General features: G+C 38.4%; 2 protein-coding genes across 3 annotated transcripts in view; one reads left to right on the top strand and one right to left on the bottom strand.

Moving 5' to 3' along the window:
- LOC106904225 (ankyrin repeat and IBR domain-containing protein 1) overlaps positions 1 to 11868 on the top strand; it is a 37596-nt gene extending 25728 nt beyond the window's left edge. For both annotated transcript variants that reach the window (XM_014968447.2, XM_014968441.2), the window contains exons 16-20: positions 221 to 399; positions 513 to 564; positions 6442 to 6553; positions 8443 to 8486; positions 8965 to 11868. In XM_014968447.2, coding sequence (XP_014823933.2) covers positions 221 to 399; positions 513 to 564; positions 6442 to 6553; positions 8443 to 8486; positions 8965 to 9846 — 1269 coding nt within the window. In that variant the 3' untranslated portion in view covers positions 9847 to 11868. The remainder of the gene's footprint in view (positions 1 to 220; positions 400 to 512; positions 565 to 6441; positions 6554 to 8442; positions 8487 to 8964) is intronic.
- Positions 11869 to 12884: 1016 nt separating this feature from the next.
- LOC106904226 (protein lifeguard 1) lies at positions 12885 to 21495 on the bottom strand. The gene is made up of 10 exons (XM_014968449.2): positions 21355 to 21495; positions 20346 to 20514; positions 19988 to 20066; positions 19532 to 19585; positions 19254 to 19344; positions 19107 to 19144; positions 17499 to 17586; positions 15066 to 15155; positions 13810 to 13857; positions 12885 to 13223 (listed from the first exon to the last, which is right to left on the bottom strand). The coding sequence occupies exons 1-10, from the start codon at positions 21457 to 21459 to the stop codon at positions 13071 to 13073; spliced, it is 915 nt and encodes a 304-aa protein (XP_014823935.2). The 5' UTR covers positions 21460 to 21495; the 3' UTR covers positions 12885 to 13070.
- Positions 21496 to 22057: the final 562 nt, after the last annotated feature.

Raw genomic sequence — 22057 nt, forward strand, 5'->3', positions numbered from 1 at the left:
CTGGCTCTGAATTAATTTTTGAGTACTTTGCTGGTACTGAAAAATGTTCAGTTTTAGTTTTCTTTGCTTAGCAAAAACATGATTACCAGAGTGTTGTTGGAGTAACCTTGGGACACATAGATATATTGAACTTTAAACTTTGCTTACATTTCCTAAAGACACTTATTTAATTTTCCTCGGGAACCGTCTTTCAGCCAGCTCACCATCTTTTTGCTCTTAGACCGACTTGGAAATGGTGACTGAGGACTTGGCTCAGAAGGTCAACAGGCCCTACCTGCGAACTCCACGCCACAAGATCATCCGTGCTGCATGTCTTGTAGAGCAGAAAAGACAAGAGTTTTTGGCCTCAGTGGCAAGAGGAGTGGCCCCAAATGACTCTCCTGAAGCCCCCAGACGCAGGTAGAGTACAGAAAGGCAGATCACTAAATGCTTTAAATATTTATATGTATTTTTATGATGTTAGTTGTGCATAATTATTTTATTAATATCATTTTCTGTCTTTTTCCCAACAGTTTTGCAGGTGGAACATGGGACTGGGAATATTTAGGCTTTGCATCACCTGAGGTAAAGGATTGTTTGTTTAAAATACCTACTCTGCTCAAGAATATACTCGTTTTACTATATAACAAATTCAGCCAAATAATGTGTATTTCACTGATGCATATCATTGAAATTTACCATAGAACTGTTTTTTGTCCTTTTGAAGTGACTTCTAATTATTTCAGTACATCTTAACACTTGTGACAAAGTCATGCATGTCGAGACACAACAAAAAGTACAGCACAGTAAAAGTTGTGACAAGGAATCAGCTGCCACTTTTATCAATCAGTAATCACCATTGATAAAAGTGATGCATCTTGGTTTGATGCATTGTATTTTGAGTAAGCATTATAATATTTTTTTTTATCAATTTAGATATTTATGTGATGCTTTGGTCTAAATATATTCATTATTGCTTTGAAAATGGCTGAACATACTTTATGCAAACCGTCAAATACAAAACTTCAGCATACTAATCAACAAAATTTAAATTTTATTGGTTGCTTGACCTTAAAAACTTCTAGCAGAAGATGCAAACATTAGCCAGTGTTTGATTTTGACTCGAGTTGTAATGTGAAAAAGGTCAATGGCTGATCTGCAAATCGATTATTTTGACCCTTATGAAAGGGCATGAAGTAACAAGGTTTAATAAGTGTAGAACTCATTATTTCCTTGTTCAAGTATTTTTTTATTTTTGTCATTCAAAGCTTGATCACATCTTTTTAACATGTTCACATTTGTTTGAAACTGTCCTCGGTAATGATAGTTGGCATTGTGTTGTGGTTTTCCAAAACCTTAGAGTCTTCTTGATAGTAAGAAAGGCAGGTGAATGGTGTTTTGGAACCGACTGAAGTGTTAGGTCTGTGTTTGTTTGCTGGCAATTTCATCTTAAGAGGAGGCCTCTTCTAAACTGATCAGTTTCATGTCCCAAACACTTTGGTAGCTTGTTTTTCTTATCAGCTACTGGGTTGTTCAGGTTATCCTCAGTTGCTTGCTCAGAGGTCACTTTCAGAGTGGCTGTGCTTTTCTTTCTGTAGTTCTTGGGGAAGCTCTGTCTGTAGCAAATACGTTTTTCCAAACAAAAAAAAAAGGACTTATGTAACCAGGCAGAAAGCTGGCTAATCTGTTAGTGATTCGGTTGCTACAATGCCAAAAGATTTACACACGTTATTTAAAAAGGGTATAAACAATTTTTGACATGTTTTTTGTATTTTTCATTCAAAAATGCTGTTCATTTTTACATTGTTCTATCTCTCAAGAAGGAGATTTCATTTCCTATGAGAAACTTCTTTGGGAATGAAAATATTCTTCAATTAAAAATGTCAGTGGTGGGACATTACTTACTTAACACACTTAGCCCAGCACCCTTCATGAACTACATCCATTGTGAGTGTTGAAGACAGTTGCGGTCCATCCAACTAGCCAAATATATTATTAATATAAAAGGTAAATGTATAACATCTTTATTATTACACCCTACCAAATATTGAGTCAAATAAATCCTTTGCAGTTTTGCACACTGATTTGTGGTAATGGTTGCAACTCCAGGTTAAGTCTGCTTGTGGCAGACTTAACCTGCCACAAGCTAAGTTATATTGCTCATTAAGGCTCTTCAGTAATCAAGCTCTTACTTTAGATTTGAAGTGGTAAAGCAACATGCATAACTCCAATGCCCATGATTTCTTAGTATAAATTATTTTTGATTGGAAGGTGCTTAATTTGCTTAATGTATTTGTACCACTACTCTATTAATATCACAGCTAATGACAGTTAATAAATTGCTGATTTAGTTGATTACTGGAGCTCAAGACCTTCTTATGAAATTAAAACAAACATCTAAACCTTGTTCCCATTCCTGTTTAAAGCATGTGCTTTGAAGCAGCACTGACAAACCATGACAGTCCAAAGATCCCCATTGCTTTCTGCACACTGGAACAGGCCAGATGGCACAGTGTTCCCCTGTGCGCTCTTCAATGATTAAAAGTGTTACACTCATGCAAAAACCCGAGTATGGGTCTCTGGGTAATAGCGCATTAGTTACAGATATTTGTGGTCAACACTTAGTCATAAAACTATCAGCTTCGATTATCGTCTTACCGTCTTTACCCATATAGTTAGGTCAGGACATTTTGGTTTTCACTCGAGCTGTAGACTATATAAACACACAGACTCATAAGTATTGTTCAGTCTGTAGTCTTTAAATAATATATTTTGTTTTCATTCTCTACAATGTAAGGTTGTCATTCCCTGTGGGAGTTTTTTATTTTATGTATAGTTTTAAATTTATATAAAAAAAAAGATTGATTTTGATGATGGATCAGTTCTATTACATGACCTAAAAAGCAGTTTCAGTGAAACGGTATTTACAAAGAATGATCTCCTGTGTCTAAACTGTGTCCATCACCAATACCTCAGAGTTTTTCCCTCTCCGCTGCGCTGCCAGTGAAAAAGGTCAGCTGACAAAAGAATAAATGTCAAGAATTCTTCTCAGGTGCTTGTTAAAAACATATATTTCTCCTGCATGCTCAACTGAAACCATAAATGCACATATCTATGCAAATCTACTTAAAATATAAAATGAAATCCCAGGATTTTTTATGTTGAATTTCCATGTGTGCTGATCACGTAGTTTTTTTTTTTTTCAGACTTAATAGAGAAATCTACTCCTTTACTACAATTCTGGTCAGAAGTTTATATACAGCCAATATGGACATGGTTTTTATATTAATTATGTTCCCCATGTATTTATGAAAAGTGTTTTTTCATGGTGGACTGATGACATACAACTTAGGGAAGTTTTGGAAATAAGGAGTTTTAAATTATTGTGCATTTCTCCAATCCACTGAAAGCTAAAATCATATGTTAGCTCAAATATAAACATTTACCTTGATTTGTATTCAAATGTCCCCTTAAATTGGTTTGTTTCCTGAGTTATGAAACATAGTAATATTTCATCATAGGTTATGTGTTGTTAATAGGATTGAGGACAGAGCTCTGTGGAGGTTAAACAGGAACCTATTTTTTTTTGTTAAACCTTAATTTAACCAGATAAAAACCCATTGAGATCAAGACCTCTGTCACAATCATGACCTAGACAAGACAAGTAGGCAACAATAACAAAAATAAAAGTGGAATATATAACGTGCAAACAATTTGACAATAAATTACAACAAGCTGAGACAGTTTATGATTATAATTTTTCTAAAATAGATTCAGGTTCAATGTGAGCTGATATTCTGTGCAATATACAGATTTTTTTTTTTTTTTTTTCAAAACTTCTACTAAATTTAGTAGTCGCCTATTTAAGATTGTTCTTTGGTCTTCCATCACATTGTATATTTCCTGAAGTAGAAAGTACATATAACAAGGCGACCTATTGTTTCAGCCGCCAGACTATAAATTGGTCTCAGTCGTTAAATACTGATTTATTAATTAGTTCTTTTAAGTAGGTGGCTGAAGTTAAGCAATGATGGCAAAACACTATTATCTTGCACGTGTTTATGTATCAAAACATGAATGCTAATATTAGAACTGTAATAATGTTTTAGTTCAGTATAAATAATGTGTGTAAACTTTGTGTTCCTGGATAATAATAAACAGAAAATCTGCCAATAATTTCTCCGCAGTTGTCCGTAGATAAAACAATAATAAGACCCACGACCAGAGATTATTTTGTTGAAAGCTGGTATCAAACAGCTCCCGAAGAAATAAGGGGAGGAAAAAAAATCCTTTGTTGCTATATTAACATCGTCTTTCATGTTTTATCTCAGCCTCTCCGCGGTAATACTGACAGCAGAGTGTTTCCACGAGGAGGCTCAGGCATTTTACTCCTTCTTGCCATGCATCTCTACGCAGCACAGGGTCTGTAATCTTCTTTCCGTGAGAGCCGGGTTGAAAAGTGTGGATCACTTAGGTTGATGTTAGGGTAGAAAAATGCCCTCCAAATTGGCATGAAACAATGTCACCTCTGACTCGCCTGCCACGGCGCTTCAGTTTCCCACAACGCATCCGTCACCGTAAATGCAACAGAACGAGATTTTACAAGACTATTATCCATCACTCTTTAAGATCGTTGTTGTGATAATTTTCATTTTTAGCAAAGTACGCTGTAATCTGAAGGCCATTTGAAGCACAAGTACACAAAGCAGGGGAACAGATTTAATGAGGCAGAGAAGCGTTGCGCCTCTTCAAAAGAACAAATTACCAGTGCACATGCAGATCAGATGGTCATCTCACCTCCTCTCCTTGTTCTCTCATGCCTCTAAATAACAAACCGGGTTGGAGGCTACTTTGTTGTCAGATTAGTATGGGCTTGTGTTTCTAATGGCACAAAGTAAATATTCTCACCAGATGCTTTTTAAAATTTCCGTCCCCTGATTAAGAGCTGCCGTTTCTCTGCTGCAGCAGCTAATTGGAACACCGTGGTAACTAATCAAAGCTGGCTGACACCGCCTCACAGGCACAGCTACAGATGGGCCCGCTCCATGCTTCTTACAATGCCGGCACATCGCTTCATAGTAGGGCTATTTTTAGCTCAAGCGGAAACATAAAAGCCAGAATTTGGCTGACAGTCTTTTTGATTATATATGAATGTGACTCGGTGACTTTTGCTAATGAATGAGAAGATTGACTGAGAGAAATACTCTTGATCGTTTTTTGAAGTTTTAAATATCGGGATCTAAAAAATGCAGGACGTGTAACTTATTCATGAGAACACTAACTAGTTGTGGGAGCGTTATGGCAGATGTATTGGAATTTTTATTTATTTAGCGTTCGGCCATGTAGCAGCTCCAAAACTCAGAGCTTCAACTCCAAACTGACATCAACTTGAGTTTACTGTGAAGGCAAATCAACATTATTTTTTCATTACTTTGTTGAACACACACATACACTTAATGATCAGAAGTGTTGGTGGCTATTGAATCACCCAGGAGTAATATTTATGGGAAATCCTTTGATGTTCTGGGTTATACATTTTATTTTATTTTTTTAAGTTTTCATCTATTAAATTAGGTGCATCACTGTTATAAAAGACCTGCAATTCATATATACCATTATTGCCTCGCAGTCCTTTTATCCTTATCATATTAACATTGTTCAATTATTACTCCTCAGTTAAATGTTTATAGATTATCTCACAATTAAAAACTGTGCATTCGCATTAAGAGATTTGTTTAATTGATTCTGCAACATTTATGCTCCAATGAGTGGTACATTTCATTAGTATCACATTGCACTGGATTGTCTTTCTATAATGATGATGTGCAGCACAGTCTCTCGCTCTCTGTAATAAAGAGAAATACTGTATTAGAAGATGGCTTTTTGGCTAATTGAACGTTGGGTGCTACATTACTTTCTGCCCATTAGAAGTGAATCTGTAGCAAATGTCAAAGAAATGGTACATGAATTGTAAGGTTGGATGTTCAGTTTATGACCGTTTCATATATCAAACCATAAACCTCTGGTTCGGCTGCTGCTGCTTCTTGTTTCTGAGAAAGAGAGAAGTGCCTACGGTGCATGTATGCTATATGCAAACCATCGACCATCTGGAGATGCGTTCAATATGTTTTCCCATTTGTAAAATAACACTAGTTAGAAATCAGTCGAAAAATCATTGAGGTATTACCCTGAGATGAGTTAGTTTTGAACAAGTAGAACTTCCCAAACGTTTTCGTTCCACTTCTTTTGTTCTGAATCCAGTAACTCCAGGCTTGGTCTGGAGAACAAAAGGACTCAAGTATTTGCCTCACTTTGAGAACTGGACTGGCACGTGTAAAGCCAATCAAACTCAACATACGAGTCAAAGTGGCCAGTTTTACAGATCGTTTTTGGTTATTAATGACAAACGCTACTGGGGTTAGTTGTTCTAATGTTAATGGCATTTCCTGGTTTTGCTTAAAGGAATATGCAGAGTTCCAGTACAGAAGGAGACATCGGCAGCGAAGACGAGGGGACATGTCCAGTGTCCGAAGTAACACACCTGACCCTGATGATCTCAGCAACTCCACTTTAGGTACTGCTGTGTTACGACTCCGCCGCTCCCCGAGGTCTAGGGGATCAGGGGGTGTAACATAAAGATGTATCCGGAGACAACAAGTGGAATGTAAAATTATTTATTACAAAAAAAAAAAAGATGGTTTCACAAAACCAAAACACAATACAATTTAACCCAATTAAAACAAAAGGACTAACAAATTCAAGAATGTTAAGTGCAAATTAAATTACAAAATGCCCAAACAAGTCAATTCAAAGTAAACTCAAAATAAGCCAAAAAGGGGGGGGGGGGGGGTAGAAAAAGGAACACAAAGGGGAGCACCAAGCCTCCCAAACACGAGCTTCTGGCTGGAGAAAGCAAACTACGACAAAGTCAAACTGCTTTAGCAGAACAAACAGGAACAAAATGTTTCAGAACTGCTCAAAGCAGTTCCAAATACCAAAGGTGGGGGACAGCTTAACAAAACCTCTTACTACTAGCTGCCCCCCTAGAGGAATGTTTTCAGGAGCCTTTTATATGGTGCAGGTGAGCCTCATCAACATCTGATTGGCTTGACAAGCCTCTGCTGGTCCAATGGAGTAGCTGCTCTCCTGCAGCCCTCAGGCAGCCAATCAGAAAGGTGTGCTCTCCCAGCTGAACCTGCATAACACAGAAGAACCTGCACAGCCTCAAGAGGCCAGGGGTCACAACATGCTGTTATTTTCTTGTCCCCTTTTTGTTATGTTTGTTAAAAATCAACAGAGAATCGTCCTCAGCTACTAGCAAGATTTCTTCTGTGGATTCTTCTTGATTCGTCACATGCTGCTCGCTTTAGTTAAAGAGTGTTGCTTTTTTTGCTGCCTGTTCCCACATTAGGAAAATTGTTTAAACTAATTGGACACCTACTATTGGTAATTGTATATGTATATTAAAAAACAGGACAAAGATGCATAGATGTGGAGATTTTAAGTGCATTCTGTTATGATTATTGTAAAATTGTAGAAAAAATGAAAAACCATGATCCTTATTTCTGTACTTTTTTCCATATTTAATGTGACATTTATTCAGATTATCTAATTTATGAAAGAGAAACTATAACAAGACTAACTTAGCTAATCTGATATTAGAAGTGGGCACACCCTAAAGATAATATTTAGGGTGTGTCCTAAATATCAACAGTGTCATACATGTTGATTTGTAATATTTTATCCCTACTTGTAAAAGTTCTTTAGAGGCACTACTCCAGAGACTCCATAGATTTCTTTAGTTACACTTACTTCTAAACCATATTTTATTTAGGTGAAGACATTTAACTATTTATTTCGGATGTCAACTTGGGCATGATGACACCTGAGAAGGTGGCCTAGCTTTACTTTCATCCTCTTGGACCAACTAATTTGAATTTGTACAAAGTTTTGGACCCCAAGATAGTTTCTACTCCAAGTTGGATTTTAACTGCTTATAAGCATTTAGCACTTCTCTTTAAATATCCTGAACTTCAAAGCTAATTTCCAAAGTAATCCAGCTTTTTTTTTCTTTATTTGAATAAACAAAATCAGGAAAATTACAACTGAACAACCCAGTATTTTAAATCAGTCTGTCTTGTTCATCACATTTATTTTGGCCGTGTGAGGTGATTTCCATTTCAGAAGGCTGCAAAGACGCACTGCTGTGCCAAGGACCATTTATTCATTTCAGTTAAATGCTCATAATTAGTACATTTTCTGCTTAAACTCTGAAGGTCAGTAGTTTGCCAGGTGTTTGTAGCCATGTGCTCTAAACTGGGAATAAATGGAGCACATGTGATAATTGCTGATGAATTAAATTGCTTTTTAGGAGCAACTGTGGAGTCGGCTTAATGACTGTAATTTTGACACGTGTGTGTGTATTTTTTTATTATTTTTTTGTCTATTTATTTCCAACAAAAGAAGCCCAGGATGTTGGTGGTGGCCGCAGACAAGGTCATTTGATGGTGAGTGCACATTTAACAGGGTTCATATGAGCTCAAGGCTTTCAGCTGGGAAACCATTTCAGGTTAAATAATCAATATTTACAACAGGTGGCATGCTCTCTTTACTTTGGCATTAGCCTAATTAAAATAAAACAGTTTCTTTGAAAAAAAAAACAACTTAGGCTTGAGATATCTTCTTTTTTATCAGATTTCTGTAGTGACAAGAGAAACGCACCTTGAAGCATTGCTGGTACCTTTTGTGTTTTCTTTTATGGAAATTGAGTGCAAATATTTCAGAAAAACACAGTTAAAATCCTGCTTTTGTTGTTTCTTTATTTAAAAACATCAACTTGTTCCTGTCCATTTTTAGCCAGTGGTATTAAGAGCCATTGTGGAAACAGCCACTTGTGGCTCTGAAGCTGCAGGTTGCAGACCCCTAAAACAGACGGTAGTTTTCAGCTTGCATTGTTGATATCCTGCATCCTGTTTGCTCTCGCAGGGTCTGGACTCCCTGGATGAGGATGACCCAAACATTTTGCTGGCCATCCAGCTCTCTCTCCAAGACTCGAGGATGACGGAGATCGGCTCCGATCATGACGCCCTCGCCAACGAAGCCTCGCTCGGTGCAATCGGTACTTCCTTGCCTTCCAGACTTGAGCAGGCCCCTGCGGGCGTTGACGTCCTCCCCAGAGCTTCTCTCAGCAGCTCAGAACTGCTGGAGCGAGCCGATAACTTGGCCAGGCTGGGCAACATCAGCAGCCAGTACTCTCCCGGCCCCAGCTTCCCCTACGTGGAGCACTGTGACATCCGTCTCCGGGCGCATAAAGCAGCCGCTCTGTTGGGCAGCAACTCCTCCACTGGCCTTTTCTCTTCCTCCACGGACTCGACCACGTGCGGCAGCAATGACCAGTCGTCGTCGTCATCTGCCTTGACGACGAATGCTAATCTGCTTGGAAACATCATGGCTTGGTTTCACGACATGAATCCGCAGGGCATCACCCTGGTCCCACCGACCGACCCCAACGTGGCTCCGCTTCCCGAAGGCGGAGAAGGATGCCCGCAAGGCAACGAGAAAGGCGGCTTCATCGGCTTCCTGGACGACAGGAAACCTCAGGAGGCGATGGCAGACGCGGGGTTTTGCATGCAGAGGTCAAGCAACACGGAGGAGAAGGAGAGCGCCGTCGCCGAGAGGCCCACTCAGTTGGATCTGGTGGGGTTGGACACCATGCAGCTACCTTACACTGCGGCGCCTGATGGAAGTGGAGAGCATGGCGAGCGCTCAAAGGGCTGCCATGTTGACAGTCCACGCTCTGACTATGCCTCTGACCAGCTGCCCAGCACCAGCTCCTCTGAGTGGGAGGACCACATGCACTTGGTTTGAGCCGCCTGGCTGGGATGATGAGGAGGTTCACTGAAGTCCAAAAACCACTACAGATCAGAAAGCAGCTTTGCTGGAGCTGCTGGTGTAGAATGTACTGCGAATGAAGAATTTGTCGGCTATTCATTGCTAGGGAGCGTGTAAAAAAGCATTTACAGTTTAAATCCAGTGCAGGAACTGTAGGCCAGCAGTGAAACCAGACCACTGATTATTTTATATTTTATTTTATTTTTTTAGTATCGTGAGCACACACTGCAATGAACGCACCAAGATGATCTGAAACAAATTAGAAATTCTGTCTTGATGAAAATGAAATGTTGCTGTTATATCCATACATCAACATTTTCTATAGGATGCAGATAGAGAGATGGTTCTCATAGCGGTCCAAATAATCTTCTTTCTTCGTAGGTGCCAAACACTGACTTGTAAAAGCACAGTTTGCAGTCACCAAGTGGATTTTTTTTTAAAGCAAATTGTGCCTGATTATCACAATCTCAGAAACCCTAAATGTGAACATCCTGAGCCATATTTCTGTTTGAGCTTGTGGTTCAGTGTTCTTTTCAAATCCCGCTCACTAAAAGCTTTCGCGTGCTGTGTGAAACTGAAGTAGTAGTGGATATTATGAGAAACTTCCAAGGAGAGAGAGAGAGAGAAAAAAAAAGGTTATTTGTTCAACTGAAAAAGCAGGTGGCCTGCTCAAAAATATTTCAGAATGGTCTTGACAATGGTTATTCATCTCAGAGGTTCACCCTGAATAGGAAGCGTCCTCAGAGCTTAAAAATGAGAAACGCTGACAGATCCAGAGGAGGGAGAGAGGGGGCGAAGGGGAGCGCTCCGTTTGATTCGGCTCCCACGTTCTGAAGAAGAATGCTTTGAATTCGGTTGCAGCTCGTGTGAAAATAATGTTTGAGCTGAATGTTTAATGTGAAAGACGAGAGGTCTGGTTCGTATGCACCAGGGGAGGTCAGCCAATAAGAAAACAAGGCAATCACTTCCAGTCTTATTTTCATTAATTATTACTGCTCAAGTCGTGCTTAGGTGGATTAATCTCTGCAGGGTAGTGCATAAAGAAATTCCCAACTGTGTGATTGGGGAATCCATATCTTTGAAGCACTTCTCTGTGAAGCTGAAATTACAGTGCCTTTATGTCAGTCTTCATGATTTGGTTCTTTTTTTTTCCCCCACCTTCTTCTGAGTGCTACTCACACAGACACAAAAACACCTGTTACCTTAAAGAAGTGTCTCTCTCCTGACATTTGGTGGGAAAACACAAACTCCAATCTTTTTTTTTTAAATCCAGATCTTTGTAGCATGATGCTTTTTGTGCGTTCACACGATACACTGATGGACAAAACGGATTGTTAAATGGTTTGATAAAATGTGTAACTGTTAAAATATTGTGAGTATCCTGTGCCCTACGTTTATTTGATTAAAAAAAGGCAAATCATTTGTATCATTGAAGTACGTTCACAGACTGTATGTGTATCATGTATCTGAGGAAAGTTGCAATATAACGTAGGTATTTCTGCTTTTATTAATGACTTGTGAATAACTCGACATGAAAAACAATCATGTTTGACGTTAAAGAACTCATTTTATGTACAGACTCATGTCTGATTCAAGTAAATTAGCTTTTATAAAAGTTGACACATAGAGGAACACTAATTCTAGCAGCAGATTTTTTTTTCTTTTGCTTTCATAAGAGGCTCAAGTATTTAAACTGTCAGTGCCATACGGATGATGGAGCTATGATGGATTCAAGGGTCCTAACCACAGGAGACGTGTTTGTTGGTCAGATAGTATGCTGGGTTTGTAATGGTTGCAATTCAAGAAGGTTCTACTTTACTTCTGATCTCTAGGTGACTTATTTTAAGAAATGACTTTTTGTAACTCATTAAGATTTTCTATTGTAAAGCAACTAATTCTTAAAATGCTGTTTGCACTTTCATAGTCTATACTTGATACATTTCCTCTTTATATGAAAACTGTTTGATGTGTGATGCCAATAAACTGTGTTAAGTTTTACTGTGTTGGTAGTTGTCACTTTAAAAAAAAAAAATCTTTGAATAGTCAAAGGAGTCCTGTTCGGATCAGTTGAGTTGCTTGAGGGCACAAATATTTTAAAGCCAAGAGAAAGAAAAAAAAAAAAACTTAATAGGGGAAGAAAAAAACATCCTCAGCATTGTTAGTCAAATCAGACAAGTTACTTTAAATCATGTTTTTTTTTCTACATAAAAACAGCCTTTTGAGTCCCACTCCACTACAACGACATATGGTTGATGATCTGTCATCAAACCGTACAAGGTGACAGCCTATTGTTGCAAACTAAAAACGGATTGTTATCTTGACGGGGGAGAAAAAAAAAACACCCTTTCAAAAGGAGTGGTGTCAAATTGGCACCACTTGCTGGCAACAGAGAAGAAAAAAAATAAGTGAGCTCTCTTACTTCCCCTAAAGTTTCTGTGCAGTGAGATTATTAAAGGTGAAAACAAACCACTCGTGCCCAGAATATGAAAATACTATAAAGTTGGTTTCAAGGGAAGGAACAACCCAAGGATGAGGCTAGAAAATGCAACACAGCCTCTGCCACAGAGAGGACAGACTGCTCTCATGGAGCCTAGATCAACAAAGTGGCAACGGATGTTGTTTGTATAAACATTTTCAATTGTGCAAAACCCACTATAAAAGTGAGGTATACTTTTTACAGTACAAAATGTTACAAATTCATATTAAATAGATCAGATGCTTACCTGAAATGTTCCTCTTGTGTGATTGCACACCGTTTGGCTGGTGAAGTGACTTTTTTTTTTTTTTTGTCAGTGTCTGAGCCAACTGAGTAAAGTGTTTGATTGTATATCGGGGTTTGGTTTTTTTTCCCACTTCTCCCATGTGTGCATATTGTCATCACTGCTCTGAAACTGAAAATGCCTTTTGCTTGCTTTTTTCTTTTCTTTTTAGTATTTTGATCTTTGAACACGGATATAAAAAACCCCTGCAAGCTACAAGCTTGATCACAACTAAAAAAAATAAAAGAAAGCACATTGAATGAAATGTATTTTTATTTTTAAGTTTTTACATCCATTTATAAACAAACTAGGATATCAACAAGTATTCCAAGCGTCAATAATGATGTAAAGCAGATGTATGAATTTAAATGTGACATGTCTACCTTTCGTCATGTAATATGAGATATATAAAATGATTTTATGTGTAAGAAGAAAATAAGTTCAGCGGCAGAGGTTAATGATTTGCAGCAGGAAGAGGAACAAGGTAACGATGTCCAGATAGAGGTTGAGAGCAGCAAACACGTACTCCTCGGGAGAGATTTCATACTTCCTGTGTTTCCCCCCGAGAATTAGCTGAGTGTCAAACACCAAGTACTGCAGAGAGACAGGCAGACAAAGACGCTGTAACATCCCTGACATCTGAAGACGGTGTACTTATATGATGAAAGAGAAAAGAGCATTTATTAGCTAGGCTCTGAAAACAAACAGACTTTTTTTTTTTCTAGGGATCAGACTGTGCATATAAACAACAGACATAAATTATTGTGCAGCTTGAGTGTTGCAGTTGAAAATAAGTTGTGACTTGCTGCTGACAGCGTGTTCGGCTCTGCATGCAGGTTGCAGTCTGTTCCGCTAGCTGACGGGATGGGTCACAACATTTGCTGTTAATGCCAAAAGCACTTAGGAAATGTGGCTGCAGAAATGAAGCCCACTGCTGTTCTGAAGTGCATAATTGAAATGAAAGAGCACAGGGGGCATCTGAGTTACAGTAAGGACAGGGACTAACACTGGTGACAGCCCACGTGGCCTGTGGGATCAAAGCTCAGCCACAGGCATTCGCTTGACTTTAGAGCTTCTTTAATGTCAGTTTCTGTCTTTTCCAAAACTTGTTGTCATTTGACTTTTGATGCAGATTGCTGCAGACAATCTCTTACTGTCATGGGGGTATGAGTGTACTTACCAAAGAAAACAGCACAGTTCCCAGGTAGGCGTAAAAGATGTAGAGAAACTGCAGAAAGAAACAAGAGGTAAAATAAGCAAGGATGTAACAGCACATCGTTGTAATTATTCCACAAATGCATGAAAGCACATTTAAATATCAAATTACAAGCAGAAAAAAGATGCCTTTTCTATAAAAATGTGGTGTGAATGCTGTCAGCTGAATGTTTTTGGTGAAAATTTGAAGGGGCGTTGGAAGGAGGGTTGGAATTTAACCCTAACTCCTACTAAACCCTCCATCCAACTATTTTCCAACCCTCATTCTAACCCAAATTCCAGTTCTGCTTACAACCCCAATCCAGATTGTTCTTCAACCCAAATTCCAAGCCATGGTTAATAAGGTTCAATAAAAATCAGTCCAGAAAATTTTGCAGCCTCACATATGTTTTCTTTCAGTGCTTTGTGCTCTTGTCATTGACAGGAATTTAAATAGCATTAATCTATTTCTGTGTTAGTTTTGTCTTTTTTTCTGTTCTGTTTGTCTTGTTTTTGCAGCGTTGTGTGTTTTTGACTTGTGGATGGAAAAGTTAAAAATGACCAAAATAAATATCTAAAAAAAAGTATCTCCTATCCATTTACCACTAAAACTTACCTGTCTGTCCCTGCTGAAGGAAAAGCATCCCCACAGCATGATGCTGCCACCATCATTATGTGGCTGGGGTGCTCAGGTTCAAGTGCACACATAACGTTGTTCTTTGTTTTGTTTTGTTTTGTTTGAGTTTTTTTGTTTGTTTGTTTTTTGGCTTCTGTGACTTCTGAAGTGACTTCAACTTCTACTTTTTATGTTTTCATCATGCATCACACTTTCACTTTGCTAAAATGTGTTGAACAGATAAACTTGACTTGCCTTACTTTGGTCTATCACATAAACACTAACACTTTTGCAAGGCACTGCATGGAAAGTGAAGTTAGAGCTACTGTAAAATCATTTTCACTTCCATTTTATCAAATTTAAACACTCAACACTGTTGACATTTGCTAATTCTCTAAACATTATGACCGGCAAATGCCAAGAACAGGGTTTTATAGTGATATGCATCATTCAGAAGAGATGTGTCGCCCCTTGGAGGTTTAGGAAGGCGTGTGTCCATCTTTATAGTCCACTCAGCTTATAGGTCACTGGCAATACAGTCAGATAATAAAACCAGGCAGACTCTGAAACATTTCTACTGCCCTGTCTGGTCTTACCACATACATGCATAAGCACAACATTGGTACCTGTGAGCGGATGATGGCACACATCAGTAAGAAGGAAAATAAGGACCAGGCAAACATCCACAAGCACCCGGATCCAGCGGTAAAGTCCCACTGATGACAGAAAAACAGGAGAGGGAAAGAAAGAAAAAAATATGATGATACAGCGCTGAAAACAAAAAAAAATTAAAAAATGAATAAATTAAAGCTGCACGGGAATTCTTTGATTTATCCTGAAGGCCGTCTGTGGCATTGCGGCGAAGCTGAGGGGCTCTGCAGAGAGTGAAATGACAAAGACATACTGGAGTTCCACATAAAAAGAACATCCTAATAGCTCTGGATATAATTGTCCAGAGCAATTAATCAACAAGCTGCAGCCGAGGCACCGAGGAGGAGAGTGGATACGACCTGCTGGCCCGCCTGGCCTTTTCAAACGGACAGTAAAAAGATGGCCCCTGCAGGAAGAACACTGATCACCTGAGGAGCGACGAGCTGAACATGCGAGGTGGCCTGCTTGACATTTACTTCGCAGTGACAGAGATCAAAAGGCTCTGTGCGTAGTGTGAACTGCAGCAAAAGAGGTGTTAGGAGCTGTGAGATGAACGACCAGTTGTAAAACTTAACTGGTTGTGACTGTGGCCACTCACTCTGCCAATACGGTCCGAGCGGGCTGGTCACTTTTTACAACACAGAGTTTGTGTTCATTTAGATCTACGTTGTTTTATTCTTAATAAGAACCAGGAACATTAGTAACATACTATAACCAGAACCCTCCTTCAGTTAAAAAAAAAATCATAATCATAAAAACAGCAGCTTTTACTAAATATTCAGTCTACAATTGGGAAAATATATAACATTTCCCCTAATGATATAAAGAGTGGAGCAGCATAAATACCACATAATAGTCCTTTTGCCTCTATGTCATGCAAAGACAGTGTACTTAATTTGAAACACATATCAGCTTTATAGTGAATTATATTCATAAAAATGCCTAACACTTTTTTTCCCCACATAATATTATTTTATGAACACTTTATACTACAACCTTTTTCCATTGATGTTTGTCTTTTTGTGGAATTTCTATAAGATATGAATGACTCTTGATCAAACCAGAAAGTACCTGAGTGATCTCCTTTCTATCAGAGTGACAAAATTAGATTACATAAAATGACTTTAAATTATCAGTGGTCAAAGTGGGTAAATAACCAGTCAAAATAAAAGGTGTGGAGGCATTTTGAACAAAACTGCAAAAAGAAATTAAATGACCTGCAACCCCACTAATTTGCTTGGACTTTTTTTCAAAATTACATTTTCTTATGTAACTGCTCAAAACCTTTAGCTGATAAAGAATAACAGACGCCCCATTCAACTCCACCATAAACTCATTAGCTCATTTTGGAAAATATGTAGAATCTACTTTGTGTTTTTTTTTTTTTTTTTTTTTTTGAGGCATCTTGTATCTCAATGCAGAAATGTGTCTAAACAAATTTCTTTCTTTCTAAAGCAAAGCAAAATCTGCTTCCAGGAATCCTTCAAAAACTGAATAGTTGTGTTTTTCAGTTCACACACAACACCTTAATAATTTGAAGCGACATTCCTCAACCTAACCAAAACGAATCCCCAAAATAAAGTTATAGCAACCGGTTTGTCTCTATTAGGCAATGATTTTTAGTCACAACTTTTACAGAACATATATGTATGCAAATAGGCTTATCAATCATATAAATGTACACAAAGTTTCCATCCCCATCATAATGTAACAAAGAAAACGCACACATACACGTAAACATATATTGCAGCGGTCTTCAGGCAAATTCTATCACTGTTTACCTGAAAGTTACTAACCTCTTACACCCTCAGGGGGTATAAATACATTTAAATCTTAACATTTTGGGCAAAACCTTTATGCGGAATAGTTTTTGAAAGATTAAAGCCTCTTTTAGCGGATAATAAAAAATAAAAAAAAATTTAAAGGCACGTGGAGCCTTTGTTTACAGAGCGAGCCGAGGTCAAGTGGCAGCTGGACCCACCGGTGGGTCCGTCGGGTTCTAGGGGCTAAAGTAGCAAAATCTCTTCTCAAGTTCTTTTTGAGTAACTGAATTTATTAGCAGATTCATTATAAATGCTGCGACTTTGCAAGTAATCACAGCTTTACAGTGAAAAGCCTCAGCTCCAGACGAGTTCAGGCGAGCCGGTGGACGGGGGGAATTATTTGACTGACACAAACACTGATTTCAGCAATAATCATAGTTTTGCCTGGACAGCAATCCCATCGAAGCATTAAACCTCAGCCCGCGCTGCATCAGGAAACCTGGCCAACACGTTCCAGATGACTGCAACGGAAACACATCTCGCAGCGCGGATATTTATGAGAGGCCGATAAGCCGCTGCAGTTTATAAAATGTCACTTTTGGCTGTGCTGCAAAACACAAGCCCAGGGTGTGTGACTGATCTTACCTTTGACTGCATGGCAAATAGACTCATGCCAAAGGAAACAAGAGCCGTCGCGCCCACAGCCCACAGAACTGCCTCAGCTTCGAAGTACCTGCAGACAGAAATATCAAAACAGATGCTGCGTGTTGGAAATGCATCTTGAAAGTAACCAGTTGTTGGTAAGTAGTTGGCATTTTGCAGACTCCAATATATATATATATATATATATGTATGTATGTATGTATGTATATATATATATATATATATGTATATATATATATATATATATATATATATATATATATATATATATATATATATATATATATTTTTTTTTTTTTTTTTATTTTTTTTTTTTTGTTTGTTTTACCTGGGATTTCTGTGCAAGACTGATAAAGAGTAGTATGTAATTGCGAAGAGGTATTAAAATGATTTATTGATATAATTATTTTTTTGTTACTAAATCAGATCTGGAAATTGAGTCAGAAATTTGGATCCGGCCTCTGGACTCAATGCTTTGTAGAGCCTCTTATCGCAGCAATTACATCTCCTGGTTTTAACAAGTGTAGACTAATTTTTTTATTCATTTCTTTTTGGGCCATTCCTCTTGGCAAAAAAGCTCAAGAGGATGGAGACGGTTTGTCAACAGGAAGTTATGCAATAAAAGAAGATGAACAGTATTAGTGTTTTGCCACAGCTAGCGTTTTGCATTAAAACTAAAATATTTAATGAGTGCCTTCTTAGTTAAGGTTCCTGGAAATAGCCTTGATAGATTTGCAGTTGGATTTCCATTGTGGAATGGTAGATTGAAGAGTGACCTGAGGGTTGTTGTTTTACAGCCTAACCTCACTTTAAACTCTACAACTTTTCTCTCTGACCTGTCTGCTACGTTCCTGGATCTGTTGTTGTTTTTTTAATGCAAACCTCTGATGCCTTTAAACAACACCTGCATTTACACTAAGATTCAATTACTCACAATAATTCAATATGTGGATTTTTTTTTAATTGAAGATATCAAACTAAAGGGGTCTGAATTCAAATGCATGCCACACTTTTCAGAATGTTTAAACCATGCATTATTTTCACTCCACAGTTATCTGATGCTTTGTGCTGGTCTACAACTTAAAGTGCTAATAAAACACATTAAAGTTTGTGGCTACAATGTGGCAAAATGTGGAAAGGTGTGTGTGTGTGTGTGTGTGTGTGTGTCTTTTCTTTTTTTTGCAAGGCACTATATCTAAAATTTGAGCAAAATTCTATAAATATGATAATTTCCCAGGGTTAGTGATAGTCACTCCTGGGCTGATATGTCTAACAGATTGACTTGTAGGTAAAGAAGAGATACCAGACTGACAGAACAAAATAAATAAATAAATAAAAGGTAAATACACAGATTCTTCTGGTGCAGAGAAATTGGTTTGAGTCCGTCATGCCTCTGGTTTATCCCCAGCCAAAAGCCCAGAAAATGTGATCCCGTGTCCTTCGTTTTTTGGATGGCCACCAAAAATGATATCTAGTTAGATGCCTTCAAGCTTGGCATCGAGCACGTCGCCAGATTTGGATCAAATCGGATTATTATTGTGCAAATGAGTTGGTATCAGGTGGAGGTTATCCTCTGAAACAAACACTCACGCTGCCACAGATCCAAGCATCAGGCCCTCTGCGACAGTCTGAGGGAGAAAAAGAAGAGACAAACAGACAGAAAAAAAAAAAAACATTAAACAGAGCAAGGATGGTGGTGTTTTAATTTGCTGCCTGGATGGTGTTGCTTCTACTCACAAACAAGCCCAGAGCTATAAAATTGAGGGGCACTTGGCGACGGATGTTACCGCAGCAGGACAAAGCCAGAATAAGGACCAGCACCACTGACCTGTTAAACGGTGAGCATAGCGTGCATCATAAATATCAAATAAGCAGCCTATAAAAAGACAAATGCAGTGAAACTACCACTGTGTAGCTGGTGGTTCCATGGGTTGCTACGTGGAAGGTTTTAATGAACCAAAAATGGCATGGATCAAGGATCAAGACGGTTACGACTGAGTGTTTCGGCGGCTTACATCATGGTGTAGGAGAACCAGTAGTTCTCATGAACCCAAGTCTTCAGTGTGTCCCTGTTATTTGATAAGAAAAACAGAGCACTGTTTAATAGAGGCATGATTTATTTAATAGAAGCAGAGGAATGAATGCCTGCTGCAAGCGTAACACAGGACAGAGCATTTCACATGCACGGGATGAACATCATGTCAGAAAATGCTGCTGCAGCCTTTCGCTGCGAAACACACATGCTTCGATCTAATGCAAACTAATACATAATCTCTACTGTACCATTAGGTGCCACTGTAGGAGACAAGCTATGATGTTGCTCATATATCTGTGGTGTTGCTCATATATCCGTGGTGGCAACTCCACTTTAGTTACTTTTGCGTGAGGCGTGCTTTCACACGCGGCGGCTATTTTTATGGAGGGACTTCTGACACGGATTCAAAGAACTCCTTAGAGAGTTTGTGTCTCACCAGTAAAGAAAGGCGCAGATGATCCCAACAGTAAGCAGCAGCTGAATCATCAAGGTCAGGTAGACTTTCCGTATAAAACCTGTTAAACGGAAGAAGAGGAAAACGGAAAGCAAAGCAAAGCAGAGAGAAATGAAAAAGACACAACAACATGGAGAGTTTGTCAAAGGAATGCAGGCTGGAGGACGATGTTGTTTATGCTGTGCACTATTAAAAATGAAATTTCTTTTCAGTGACTCTGCATCGAATCCTAAAGAAGAACAAAAACACTAACGATGGAGTAAGCATATTTTATCCAGTTTTACCCTCGATCATGAGTAAAACATTCACCCCTCTGACCTTCTCTTTCTTTAGCTCTCACCTCGCCGTATCGCGGCGACACTGAAACCATTCTCCTCTGATTCGCTGCTGTATAGAGGCGGAGCCTCTATATGCATTTGGTCACCTCCAAATGCAGGTGGGTCGTCCGGATGGATCGTGTTGTTGTAGGACTCAGGAGGAGAGATGACTGCAATGTTCCCCTTGCCAAACTACAACATCGGTCAGAAGTTTACAGAAATTCATCATTAGCATGTAGTAGGTCCAAAGTTTATGCACATCATATTGCAGAAATATGAGATTAGTAAATAATTTTTAAATCCTTAGACTTATGCCTTGTTGAAGTATCTTTTGATTTGGTTTCTGCATTCAGTGTAGTTGATTTGATACCTGATATCAACCTGATGAGTCTTCATTCTCAGGTTAAAAGTACTTTTTGAAAACACCAACTCCTTAAGCAGCTATTAAACATTCTTCTTAATAAGCCCAAAATTTTGTTTTTAATATATTTTTAAATTGGTCTAATGTCACATCTTGATTTTAAATGTCATGTTTTCATTAGCTGTTAAAAGAAAACCATCTTGATTAAGAAAGATATAAGTTAAAGCATCAGTCTTTGTTTATTTAATCTCCATAACTCTTCAAAAAATATTCATATTTATTGAACGGGTCTGTATAATGAATTATAGGGAGCCTGATTATCAGTAAATAAAGCTATCTAACATAAAATTGGCATCCTTCAACTAAAGCCATAATTAGCAAAAAGATTCCAAAAGACCTAATTTAATCAAAACTGAAGGAAAACAAGACTGCAACTGGACAGGGAGGCTTTCCACGCCAAGTTTATTTATAAAAGACATTTCAGCAACAGCAACACTGACCCCTGAGGTCAGCATAAAGACTTTACAACTGGGATAAAGTGTTCCTTTATGTTTTATGATATCACGATGACGATGTGTTTTCCTGAGATTAGTTACGTCATTAACCTTTAATTAAAATACAGTTTACAGCGTACATTACAAGACTACCTCTAGTACTCAGATGTCACTAACCTGGTATGCCGTTCCTGTGTAGGAGTTTTGGTCATAGTTCGAAGGGCTGTAGGGAGGAGGGCGAAGTTCGTGTCCTTCATTGGTGCTGCTATTTGTCTGCTCCATTTCACTAATTTCAATAACTCGACTTAGTTCATCAACAAAACTGACGAGAGACAGAAGACACGACACACGTGAAGGTAAGTTAGGGTGATAGCTCAGGCCCAGAGTCATCCTGTTAGACAGTATCTGGGGTTTCATCAGTGATGCTAAACTGGCAAATGGGGTGCTGTCAGCGGGGAACAAATAAATGGGTAATTACAAAATGATGCATAGCACAAACACACAGTGAGCCATGACTAACATCCATAATTACGGCCCTAACCCCCCCCCCCAACTTAATAGAGCTGTATGTATTTTTAATGGTCAGAGAAAACGTGGTTAATTGATCTCAGAGGAAATCCAGCTGTCGTCATGAAAGACAAGGCACACAGAACAGGACGAATAATAATAATAATAATAATAATAATAATAATAATAATAATAATAATAATAATAATAATAATAATAATAATAATAATAAAAATATTGAGGATTCGGTTTCATAAGTAGCAAGGAAATAAAAGATGTTTCCCCTTTAAGTTGGTGTTTCTCAGCAAGTCATAATTAGCCCAACAATGATCAGTGCCATGCAATATAAAGTGGTGGTAAAGCAATGAGGAGG

The sequence above is a fragment of the Poecilia mexicana genome, unplaced genomic scaffold (assembly GCF_051168715.1).
Source record: "Poecilia mexicana isolate PSO_F unplaced genomic scaffold, ASM5116871v1 scaffold_16, whole genome shotgun sequence".
NCBI classification, from domain to species: Eukaryota; Metazoa; Chordata; class Actinopteri; order Cyprinodontiformes; family Poeciliidae; genus Poecilia; species Poecilia mexicana.